Genomic DNA, 12620 nt, shown 5'->3' on the forward strand with positions numbered 1-12620 from the left:
TGTGTGTGTGTGTGTGTGTGTGTGTGTGTGTGTGTGTGTGTGTATTCATGTCTGTATGTGTGTGTCCATGTCTGTATGTCTGTGTGTGTCCGTGTCTCTGGGTATGTGTGTGTGTCTGTGTCCATGTTTGTGTATGTGTGTGTGTGTGTATGTGAATGTATGTATGTGTGCATATGAGAGAGAGAAAGGCCTAGAGTTTAATAATTAGTATTTGCTTGTATGCGCTTGAGTGTGATGTTATTTACTGAAGCATGAACAACTTACCAATGGCTGGCTACATGGCTGATGAATAATGATATTCCTTACCTGCAGCCGTCGCTGCCAATAGGCCCTCAGGAGGCCTTTCTTCCTTTTAAGGTGTTTTGTCACAGCAGTGAAAATGAAGATGCATAGTAATTATACAAACCAGTAACAGCGTTTGTTTAAGTACCAGGTACCGTGGCTAATCTTATATGCTCTCCATACCCTTGGGGTGGGTATTGAAGATTGAGCCTATGTTCTTTGCTCTGCCACTAAGCTCCACCCCAGTCCCTGGGCTGTCATTTTGTATGATGATGGCCCAGCAGGCTTATTTATCCCTGTATCAGCATGTGTACACACAAATGATGTGTTGTACCACAACGTCCCGAAAGCAGTCAGTAGGAACACCAGTGTACATATTGACTGACATATCATTGATCAGTGCCCAGTTCAGAAGAATCATGCATGGTCTACAATCATGCACACTGAACAAGTGGTGTTTATGTTACATAAATTATAGCTCAATAAAGTTGTTCAAATGCATTTCAGAGGCCTACGTAGACTCACTAACTCAGAATCTCCAGGTTTAAAGTCCAGGAATCTGGCTTTGTTCAAACACACCAATAGCTACGTGCCTTGTTTAAAACACATTAAGGGCCGGGTGTGGTGGCGCACGCCTTTAATCCCAGTACTCGGGAGGTAGAGGCAGGTAGATTTCTGAGTTCAAGGCCAGCCTGGTCTACAAAGTGAGTTCCAGGACATCCAGGGCTACACTGAGAAACCCTGTCTCAAAAAACCAACCCCCCCCCCAACAAAAAAAAAATACATTAAGGCTTTTGAGATCATGACAAGGTCAAAGGCTTAGTCATGCCTGGCATGTGCCTGGAATTCCAACCCTCAGGAGTCAGAGTCGGGAATATTGCAGCTTCCAGGTAAACCAAGCCATACAGCATAACCCTCCCTCAAAACTGAATAGAACATTAAGATACAAGAGGCCCTCTCTGGATGCAGAGCCTGGTGACCTCACACAGGCTGAGCCACCCACTGCTCTGCTTCCCAAGAGTTTGGGATGCACCCCCAGAGAGAGCATTCCACAAAGTGAAATTATAAATGTTATTACTAGGAGGAGGAGTATTAGTGTGTATATGGTATATGTGTGTGAACACAGGCACATGCATGCTACAACCCTTGTGTAGAAATCAGAGGACAACTTCCGTGGGTCAGTTCTTGCCTTGTGTTTGAAACAAGACTCTCTTGTTATTTCTGCTATGCAGCACACTCTATGCTGACCCATCATCATTGGTGTGAAGTTGTCCTCTGATTTCCATACAAGGGTTGTAGTATGCAACACGACATGTGTGTGTGTGTGTGTGTGTGTGTGTGTGTGATGTGTTCTTGATTCCACGTCTTAATTGGAAGTAGATAATATGTCCGTCAAATGCAATCCTCCAAGAGCGGGGCTGCTGCATCAAACCTGCTGTGCTGACAGGAATGGAGAACGTGGCCATCAAGCCACTTGGACTGTGCTCAGTATAACTGAAGAACTGAATTTTTGAAATATCCCCAGAGGCTGGATGTGGCATCCAGTGATCGTCCCAGCACAAAAGCCAACATCATAAACCAAGCACGAGGCACTTGCCCATCACCCAGTATTTAGGGAGCCGTGCAGAAGGAGAATCACAAGCTCCAGGGCCAGCCAGGGCTGCATAGCCTACTAGGACCTTATCCCAAAACAAAGAGCCAGGCATGGAGCCACACACCTGTAATCCCAGCCCTCAGGAGGCCGGGTGGGGCAGGTACATCTCTGTGAGTTCAACACTAGCCAGGTCTAAATGTTGACTTCCAGGCCACCCAAGATTTCAGTGTCCTGAAGAAAAACATTTCCTAGGTGACAGGGCTAGTAATTCTTTAAAAAAAAAAAAAAGTGAATCTTCAGATTTGCCCTGACTGCCCTAGAGGTATAACCAAGAACTTGTGGACATTTTTGGAAAGCATCACCAGAATCACTCATTATTGGGAAGATACATGAAACCAATCCAATCTAATTTCATACTCTCCTGGGGATCACTGCAGCAGCGTGGTAATTTTCTGTTCCCCTCATTCATGTTTTGTTTATATATGTGTGTATATATATGCTTATATAAAAATATATGTATAGATAATATATATATACTTATATTTATAACGCGCGCACACACACACACACACATATATATATAGGTTTTCTAAGACTTTATTTTTATTTTTTTAAGATTTATTTATTTTGTTTATATGAGTACACTGTAGCTCTCTTCAGACACTAGACACACCAGGAGGGGGCATCAGATCCCATTACAGATGGTTGTGAGCCACCATGTGGTTGCTGGGAATTGAACTCAGGTCCTCTGGAAGAGCAGCCAGTGCTCTTAACCACTGAGCTGTCTCTCCAGCCTCTAAAACTTTATATTTTTAATTAGAATTCTCTAAAGAACATTTGTCTGGCTGGGCGTGGTGGCGCACGCCTTTAATCCCAGCACTCGGGAGGCAGAGGCAGGCGGATTTCTGAGTTCGAGGCCAGCCTGGTCTACAAAGTGAGTTCCAGGACAGCCAGGGCTACACAGGGAAACCCTGTCTCGAAAAACCAAAAAAAAAAAAAAAAAAAAAAAAAAAGAACATTTGTCTGCCTCCTCTATTTCTCTGGCAAACCATTTCTTTCATGGTGATCTTGTGTCTGCTTACTTTTTTTCTTCGAAAGGACATAGAGTTATGTTTTGTCTTACTTCCCAGGTTTGGATAACTTTTCTAATGACAAAGACGACTTAAGACAATGTAAAAAAGTGATGGGCTGCCTCAAAAGGCAAGGATAGCCAAACAGTGCCATTGAAGATGATGGGTCTGGGGATTCCAAAGCCTGCTATGAGCCTACTGCTGTATCACCCGTGTGCTTGAGCACGGGTGAGCCTGGTGTGAGATCAGAATAAAGAAACCCACTAGAGCAAGACTGAGAAGCCCTAACTCCATAGCTCAGAACCCTGACCACATCTTCCCTGCTGTGCTCTTCTGCACGTCTTCTCTTGCTTTGGACTTAGTTTTTCTAAACAATGGAAGTACTAGTTGACTCAAGATTATTGGTTCTTGGCAGGAGCAGTATGAGAATGAATGCTCATGCTCAAATGCTAACATGCTCAAGGCCTTGGGTTCCATCCCCGGTTTTTCGACAAACAAAACTAAGCTGCTAGACCCATGCTTGGACCCTGTGAGTGAGCAAGTGGGATCAAGGCTTTGTGCTTCCAGCACGATGCTTGCTATTGAAGGTTCCCAGATACTTTGAGACCCCTTCCATCCAGACACCCAGTAAGGACCTTACTACTGCTCAAGGACTGCTCAAACAGCAAACCTTTATGTCTGCTGCGAAGACGTCCCTATAGGATTGGTTGAACAAGTGACCTGGGAATGCAGTGGCAATTGTGCAGTGGACACTGAGTTACTACCCTGTATCAGGCAGGACACTGAGTGCCCCTGAGACTCAGTCATTGCCCGGGGAAGAACTGAGGTCAGACAGAATAATACAGTACGAGCTGGAATCTGGGTATATCACCAAGCAGCTGCGTAACCTTGAGTAAGTGACTAAATGACTTCTTTCCTTAGTTTCCAGCCTACATACCAAAAGGACAGTGATTGTACTTATGACCTGGAACAAAGATGTTTATCATACACGTGATGCTGCTGGGATTATTTGCTCATGAGTCTGTCTAATGGAGGGAGAGGGCAGCAACATAAACTATTTCCAGAACATTCCTAAGCTTTGATTTCAACCCCAGCACAAACTCCAAAACTGATTATGAGATCATGTCAATATAATTTATTAAATAGACTCTGAAGGCTCCTCCGTGGAGCGTTTAACAAACTCAGTACATAAATACCAATAAATAAATATAGCTGCCACTTCCAGTCCCTACAGGGTAGAACAACAAGATTTCAGTGGACAGAATAAAAACATATAAATAACATGACTAGTAATGACCGCACAGTCCCTTTGGAGTTAAGTCCTGGGTTGCAAGCTCAGCCCTGGAAGGACAGGCACTGCCGAGGACACTGCCCCCCCCCACCCCCCATCACTCAGCATATACTGTCCTTAGCCTGCAGATCTGCCATGCAGTTTGAGAACTGCTTTAACACCGTAAGCACGAACACTTTACAATTATAGGATTCATCAGTATTTCCAGGCACAGAAATGTTTAAATTCAGTGGGTTGAAACAGCTGATGTTTGTTAGCCATCTTATGACCCAAGAAGTATCTACTGTGTTCTCGCTCAACACTTTGACTTTCTCCAGATATGCTATGATGACCGAGATGTTGGTTAATGCTTCCCGGTCCAGGCTGAAACACGGCAGCTGTAGTGACTCGTCCGCTGACATCCCAGATGCCTGCTTTTTGATCTGTAGAAAGAGGAGGTTTGAAATATTGTAAGGAAGACATTTGTAACAACCCCTACGGCTCAGAACAGCTCATTTCCAGGGCTTCCTCTGTGTCTAACCTGCCTCAGACCTTATCTAATTGGTACAACAGTCTTCTGAAGCTTGGGCCATCACTAAATCTGTGTCTATAGGAATCGAAGGCCTAGTTGGCTTATGAGCTAGAAGACATGGCATACCCACCCAGGTTGGCCGTGGTTCCTAAGGGTGCTTCTACCCAATCTGTCTCTGCCCATCTGGCTGAGGCTGCCCCTAGCCATCTGCAACCTGTTCTCAGAGGCTCAGTGACTGAAGTGAGAGGGGAAGGGAGGTTATCTGTGTCTCCATCAGTCTCCCTGTTATTGCTTCAACTGAAGTTATCTAAGCGGTCCCGAGGACATGAAGTAGTCACACTTTCTGGGTCCTGTGCTGTACCTGTGCCAGGCTCTGGCCAAGCAGAGGGCCCTCCACGATGCTCCAAGAGCACACAGACAGTTGCCTAGTTAGTCAACGGCAGAGGCACCGGAGACCCAAAGGAAGATCCTCACGCCCTGCTTCCACTAAGACATCTTTGGCTGCTGAAACTGGCTCTCATCGCTCTCTCAGGGGATTCCTGAATCAAGCTGGCCCATCTCCAAGGATGCCCTTTCGGCAAGAATGCTCGTTTAGTAGGGACTGTGAGCCGGACGGATTTGAGATAAAGAATGCTGGGAGCACGCATCCTGTAGTGTTTCATAGTTTCGTAAGCTGCCGAGGTTTCAGTCCCTGGACCAGTCTGCCTCTGCCTCTTCTGCTACTGCATTTACCCCCTTGGAAACATTTCACCCCAACCGAATTCCAATGTGTCCCCATGCCTCTCTGGCTTCCATAGCTGGCTTTATATCGAGAAAGAATAGCTGTGCTTAGATAGCAAAATAAGACATTTTAAAGAAATGGTTAAGAAAAAACAATCTCAAGGGCACTTACATAGTTGTTATAAAGTTCCTTAGACTCTTGTTTCAAGAGGTCAATTGTAGTTCTTAAGTCTCCCTTCGATATTGGGGCACCGAAGGACAAGCTGCAGGTGGCCAGCCAGGTTCCTATACAGCAAAGCAGCACCAGGGCAGGCTTCGTTGTTCCTGGAGAAAAAGAAGGATACCATGGAGCTGATGGGTCAGACGCCCCTGCCCATCCCAGCTTCAGTTACAACAGCCTCCATCCAGCAACCACCTGAGGCAGCCCTTCCCGGCTCCTTCCCCTAACATGATAAGAGCCATGGAGCCGAAGCCATGCTGAGCTGCGTGTGGAGCCAGGGGTACCTGTGTGGAAGATCATAGCAACAGTAAGAGAGTGAGGAAGGCCCGCTTTGCCTGTGGTCTCTGGAGCCTGGTGTGTTCGCCATGGCCACCAGGCGATATATAAAGGGTTGTCGTGAGGAAGCAGATCAAAAGCCCGCCCATGGCAAAACCATTGCTCAGCTTTTCTCCAGAAAACATTTTCAAAATGCTGCCAGTCTCAGCTGGGCCAGGGGAAAGCAGGGCTGGAAGGAAACGCTGAGGTTACCCTCAAGGCAAGGCAGAAGATTGAGTCACATGCACACACGCGCGCGCGCGTGCACACACACAAACGCATACACATACCACACAGGAAGGCGGATACATCTTGAGCATCTCTCTTTTCTTGGAAAGTGCTTGCTGATTTAATGAGAGGAAAGTTTGAAGCCCGGTTGAAAAGTACAATCACTGGGGAAGAAGTGACTTAGAGGGGCTGAGGGTCAGTGCCCTGCCGGGAAGTTTTAAGAAGCCACAGAGTGATCCATCTGTGGGAATTCCAGAGGCAGGGGGATGGCTCTAGTGAACACAGGGAAGGCATGAGGAGAAGGCATCTGTGCTCCAGGGCCTGCCCTTGTCCTTGCGTTCTCACCTGCACCTTTGTGACTTCAGACTCTAGAACCAGAATGGGGCTCAAGAGTTACTTGCCCAGGCAATGGGAGTAGGGTAGGGTGGGGGTGGGTCAGTTATTATGGGAACTGGGTGTGTGTGGGGGGGTGCACTTGTAATCTTAACACTCAGGATGCTGAGACAAGAGGGTCACAAATTCTAAGCCAGTATGGGCAGCTTAGCAAATCACTGACTGAAAAAAAAAAAAAAAAAACTGAACTAATTTTTTTAAGCTTTGAAGAAACATTTATTACCAAATTTCAAAATAGGTGAGATATTCTTTTACATCTTTAGAATCAAAATATCCTTTAACTATTTAAAAAAAAAATTAAAGTGATGTTCATGGTTTGGAGAGATGGTTCAGTGGTTACATGCACTGGATGCTCTTTCAGAGAACCCAGGTTTCATTGCTATCAAGCGGCTCAAAACTGTAACTCCAGTTTTGGGGGAATCTGACACTCTCGGGCCTCTGTGGGCACCAGGCACACACGAACTGCGCAGACGTACATGCTGTGCTGATAAGACACCCGAACACGTTAACTAAATTGAAATAAGGAGTCGTTCAGCCAGGCATGGCAGCTCATGCCTGTAACCCCAACATTCAGGAGACAGAAGAGGGAAGGCTGATGCAGAGTTAGGTCAGCTCTGTCTCAGTGAGTCGCAGCCCAGGCAGGCCTGCAGAGAGCAGCTGTCTATCAAAGAAAAAAATGAAGCATTTGTTAGGCTGGGCCAATTGATTACTGATGGAACACTTCCACCACACACCCAAAGCCCTACTTCAGTACCTAGTTTTCAAAAAATATTATTGGAATCATTTATTCTTATTGTTAAGATTTACTTTGTAGCCGGGCAGTGGTGGCGCATGTCTTTAATCCCAGCACTTGGGAGGCAGAGGCAGGTGGATCTCTGAGTTCGAGGCCAGCCTGGTCTTCAGAGTGAGTTCCAGGACAGCCAGGGCTACACAGAGAAACCCTGTTTCGAAAAAAGCCAACAAATAAACAACAACAACCCCCCCAAAACAAAACAAAACAAAAAACCCAAACAAACAAACAAAAGGTTTATTTTGTGTGTTTATGTTGCCAGTGTCTGTGGAGGCCAAGGAAGGCATCAGTTCTCCTGAGCTGGAGTGAAAACTTAAGGGTTCTTTGGAAAGTCAGTCGTGTTGGATGGTGTTTTGCTGGGACAAACAGGCGAAGGAGTGTTTTCCTGCAGCAGACACAGATGAAAGGAAGTTTTGCTAAGGCGAGCACATGAAAGGACACGTGATGAAGAATCCTTCGCTAATAGCACACATATATTGGTCCGCCCTCCGTGCTTTGTTGAGCATTTGTCGGGACTCCATAGAGAGAACCACACCTAAAAACCCCGGGTGGTTTGCTGCGGCTTCTGTCTGCTCCCACAGACCTGGGCCGATTGGCCCAGTGATGCCAGCGGATACTCACTTGTGAAGTTTTTACTAAGTTAAACTCGAGTGGTGAGAGGCAAGACCTGTGGAAGACGCATGATGTCTAGAGGGAGTGTGTGTGTGTGTGTGTGTGTGTGTGTGTGTGTGTGTGTGTGACTCAGCGGACTGTGAAAGAGGCTTGCTTGTAGAGCTAGCTCTGCAATGGTTTTTGGTCTTCCTTTTTCGTTGATCTTTGTTTTGTCAGTCGATTGATCCTAATTCCTCTTGCTGACTCGTGTTGATTCAGCTGAGGCCTGGGTGTCCTGCTAGCTCACACCACCGATGATGCTGCTGCCGTGAAGTATTTGTGAGTGGATCAAGCTGCTGCTGCTGCCTCCTGTGAACTAACCTAATTTCCTGACAATGCAGATGAGATTTGCTACAAAGAACCTTTCTAAACAGCTCTGCTTTCCCCCCACCCCTTATCCTTCCTTTCTTTCTTTTCTTTTTTTTTTTTTTTTTTTTTTTGGTTTTTCGAGACAGGGTTTCTCTGTATAGCCCTGGCTGTCCTGGAACTTACTCTGTAGACCAGGCTGGTCTCAAACTCAGAAATCTGCCTGCCTCTGCCTCCCGAGTGCTGGGGTTAAAGTCGTGTGCCACCACCTCCCAGCTCCCCCCGCCCCATCCTTTCTTTTCCACTACCTCTGGTGGGTGGTGAGCTACAAGTGAGGTTAGAACATTTAAGAACCATCTTAGAAGAAACTCTTTTAAAAATTAAAGTTCCAGTCCTCTACACTGAGCCATCTCTTTAGCTTCCCGTTTTTTCTTGTTTGTTTGTTTATTTTTGGAGACTCAATGTCTGAGCATTTATTTGTTCCTTCTTTTGGAGGTTTTTGTTTTGTTTGTTTGTTTGTTTGTTTGTTTTCAGAAACAATAGTAACTCAATTGCTGGGCGCAACAACTAGAATTCTAACCCTGTAAACCATATTAAATCTAACTCCTCCAGATTCGCCATTGAAACCGGGAGACACTAGTAGCTACATCTAGTCCTCTCACTATCCCTGGCCTAAAAGCCTGTTTGTTTGTTTTTGTTGGTTGGTTTGGTTTTGGATTTTTTTTGAAACAGAATCTATTTATGTGGCGTTGACTATCCTAGTGCTCACTACAGAGACCAGGCTGGCCTCATATTCATGGAGATCTGCCTGCCTCTGCCTCCCCAGTGCTGGGATTGAAGGTATGCAGCAACATGCCCAGCTTATTGGTACTCTTAAACACTATTTTTGATTGAACTCAGACACAGTAGAAGAAGCTCTGATCGAACATAACCTGTATCTTCTGGTAATCTGTTCCTGGTAGTTTTCTTTGGCTTCCTTCATCCTCTTGGCCAAACGTTTAGCATATTATATTCTGCAACTTCCTCATTATCCTTGGCGAGTGGTTTCATCAGAGCAATATGTCAGCATTTGTGTTGCAGGGCATGTGTGATAAGATGCTCAGTATCTGGTGCGTTGGTCCTGGCTTCTCACCTTTGTTGAAGAGCTTTCTGATAATGTATTCGTGGACATTGCCTGTAGAGAGATGGAATAGCTTTCGGGTTCTGCTGCCTCTTTTGGGCCACAACTGCCAAGGCACAGTAGTCTCTGTCAGTTCAAGACTCAATCTTCTCTCTCTCTCTCTCTCTCAGAGAAGGAAGAAGGAGGAGGAGGAGGAGGAAGAAGACAACGAAGAGGAAGAGAAAATGAAACAAAGAAGAAGAAAAGGAAGAAATAATGAATGCCACTTAACAGCAGGAACAGTTTGCTGTCCTGGATCAAGGAACCTTGTTTCATGGGAAAACCTTGGTTGTCATTCCCACCACTGATTTGGACCACAGAACCATTCCACTCTTTGCCCAGAACATCAGCAGACACATTGCAACCATAGGCTTCTCAGAGAGAATATGAAGCTTGTTTGCTTTTATCGTCCACTTCAAGGAGTTCCTGACGGCTGGCGGCTGGGAAGGAGACAGCCAGCTTCACCTTCACAGAACTGACCATGACAAAGAACTCCCAATCTATTCTTATTTTGAGTGTCAACTTAGCTATGTCCTCTTGTAGGTTCCCAGGAAGAGTGACAAACAAGCTCAACAAAGTCCCTGTCCTTAAGAACCTAGTATTCTAGGGGGCAAGAGACAAGACTTATTCACAAGTAAGAAAGCACCCAGGAATATAAAACTATGAATAACTACTGCATGTTTGGCTAGAGAATGAGTAAAAAAAAATTTTTTTAAAGATTTATTTATTATATGTAAGTACACTGTAGCTGTCTTCAGACACTCCAGAAGAGGGCGCCAGATCGCATTACGGATGGTTGTGAGCCACCATGTGGTTGCTGGGATTTGAACTCTGGACCTTCGGAAGAGCAGTCGGGTGCTCTTACCCACTGAGCCATCTCACCAGCCCATGAGTAAAATATCTTAAGGGATCAAACCTTTAAACTGAGACCGGAAGCCAGACATGATAACTCTGTAATTCCATCACTCAGAAAGTCAAGGTAGAAGCCAACCTGGATTACATAGCATCTTTCAGGCCAGCCTATGCTACAGTGTGCCATCGACTCAAAAAAAAAAAACAAAAAACAAAAAAACAAAAAACAAAAACAAAAACAAAAAAACAAAAAACAAAACTGACTTAGCAATTAATTGATTGATTGATTAAAACTGAGACCTGGAGGATGAGAAGGAATCGCTGTGGAAAGATATGAGGACAGTGAGCTACTGCAGATCAGAACTCGGTGTCCTTCCACAAACAGGAAGGTGGCCATGGTATCTAGAGTGAAGTGGGAGAAAAAGAAGGTCGTGGAAATGTGGACAGAAGCCTGGCACGAAGGACCCTGAGGCCACGATAAAGAACTTAGGTTTTCTTCTAAGTGCCATGAGATGCCACCAGATAGCTTTAGATAGGGACTTACGGGATCTGGTGTGCTTTTTGAAAAGATGGGGAGAGAGACAGGCTACTGAGTAAAGAGGAGAATGGGAGTCTAAGATAGAAACAGGGGAGCCAAAGAGAAGTTACACAGATCTCCAGGTAAGAGGTTAGGGCAGCCTGGACTCAAGAGTGGATGGAGATAGAGGTGTGGGAACCAGGGGACAGATATGGAGATGGATCAAGGGTAACTTCTGGGCAGTGAGGAAACAGCTGGGCAGATGGTACGTGATGAAGGATGAGAAGTCTGCAAAGAGGAAGTTGAGAGTCTTTCTAGGAACAGTTGGACGCCATTGGACATCTGTTCTGTGACAGATGAGCCACGATATTGGAGTCCAGAGTTCAGAAATGAGGTCAGGTGTGGGTGGTTCATAGCCCCAAACATAAAACAAGAGAATTCCCTGTCACTCTCAAGCCCACCTTTGCTTCCAGCTTCTCTTTTCTTTTTTTCTTACCCATCTTCCTTTCTGTTTGGGGTTTCGGAAGTGTTCCTCTCTTAGCCTAGGCTGTCTTGGAACTTAGCATAAAGCTAAGGCTAGCCTCAAACAGCCCAAGGCTCCTCCTGCCTCCCAGGTCTGGGACTGCATGCCCACAACTCTGCCTCAGCCATGCCTCTCCACAGAGTGGCTTCCCCTTGCCCTTTGCCTCACGTTCCAAACTCCAATTTAATCAAATCTTTTGGTAAAGCCAGCGGCGGGCAGGATTCTGCCTGGTGGTGGTTTGTTGTTAACTATTGTTTGATGTACATAGCAAACATGATGCAACTATTATGTCACGTTCCATGGCAAAAGGGACTCTGTAGAGGAAATCAGGTTTAGTAATCAGTTTACCTAAGTCATGGACATTATCTTGGATACCTGAGTTGGTTCAGTGCTAACTGTTTAGGGCTAGATGTAGTACCAGGATACAATGTGTGCCTACATTTGCTGAGGCCCTGTGGATCCATCCAAGAAGCCAGACAGCCAAGAAAACTGAAGGGAGAAAGGTAGGAGCACACACACTTACAACCCAGCACTTGGAAAACCGGGATCAGAAGGTTAAGGTCACCTCTGACTGTGTATCAGTTCCAAGCCACACACACACAACTTGCCAACCCCACACAAACACACCAAAAAAAAAAAAAAAACAAAAACAAAAAAACCCTTCCATAAAATAAAACAAGCAGGCCTGATGTGTAGCTCACTTGGTGGAGTACTTGCTTAGCATGCACAGAGCCCCGGGTTGTATCCTCAGCCCTGTCTAAACTCAACGTAGTGGTGCACACAGTATCAGGAGGGAAAGACAGGAGGATCAGAAGCCCTTACTACAGAGTAAGTTGGAAGGCAGCCTTGGTACATGAGACCCTGTCTCAAAGAATAAACACACCTTGACAAATAGAGACAACCCAAAATTGGGGGCAGAAGAGAAAACCGGAGAGTCCATTGAGATGGAGTTAGATGACTTGAAGATCGAGGTGCCTCCGTGGAAAATGAAAGCAAATTTGACTTAAGGGTATGAGCTTGGCACAAGACTTTGAGCCCTGGATGAGAGCAGGAATCCCAGCCTATAGCTTCATTTTAGATCTGTAAGGGAGTGATCCAATAGCATGCTGGGCTTCTGATCATTTGCCTTGCTTTTCCGATAGGGTCTTACTTTGTAGCCCCCAGCTAACCTGAAACTTAAGAGTGTAGCCCTGGCTTT

At 45.6% G+C, this 12620-nt stretch overlaps 1 protein-coding gene across 1 annotated transcript; it reads right to left on the reverse strand.

Moving 5' to 3' along the window:
- Positions 1-4064: 4064 nt before the first annotated feature.
- Il31 (interleukin 31) lies at positions 4065-6569 on the reverse strand. The gene is made up of 4 exons (XM_021163678.1): positions 6294-6569; positions 5973-6193; positions 5641-5792; positions 4065-4659 (listed from the first exon to the last, which is right to left on the reverse strand). The coding sequence occupies exons 2-4, from the start codon at positions 5986-5988 to the stop codon at positions 4339-4341; spliced, it is 489 nt and encodes a 162-aa protein (XP_021019337.1). The 5' UTR covers positions 5989-6193; positions 6294-6569; the 3' UTR covers positions 4065-4338.
- Between the last annotated feature and the right edge of the window lie 6051 nt (positions 6570-12620).

The sequence above is a fragment of the Mus caroli genome, chromosome 5 (genome assembly GCF_900094665.2).
Source record: "Mus caroli chromosome 5, CAROLI_EIJ_v1.1, whole genome shotgun sequence".
NCBI lineage: Eukaryota > Metazoa > Chordata > Mammalia > Rodentia > Muridae > Mus > Mus caroli.

Bases quoted from the DNA above. Each gene is read 5' to 3' on its own strand.
- Il31 (XM_021163678.1), bottom strand. The intron at 4,660-5,640 runs GTAAGTGCCCTT...CTCTTTCTACAG, and splicing joins AGGAACTTTATAACAACTAT to ATCAAAAAGCAGGCATCTGG.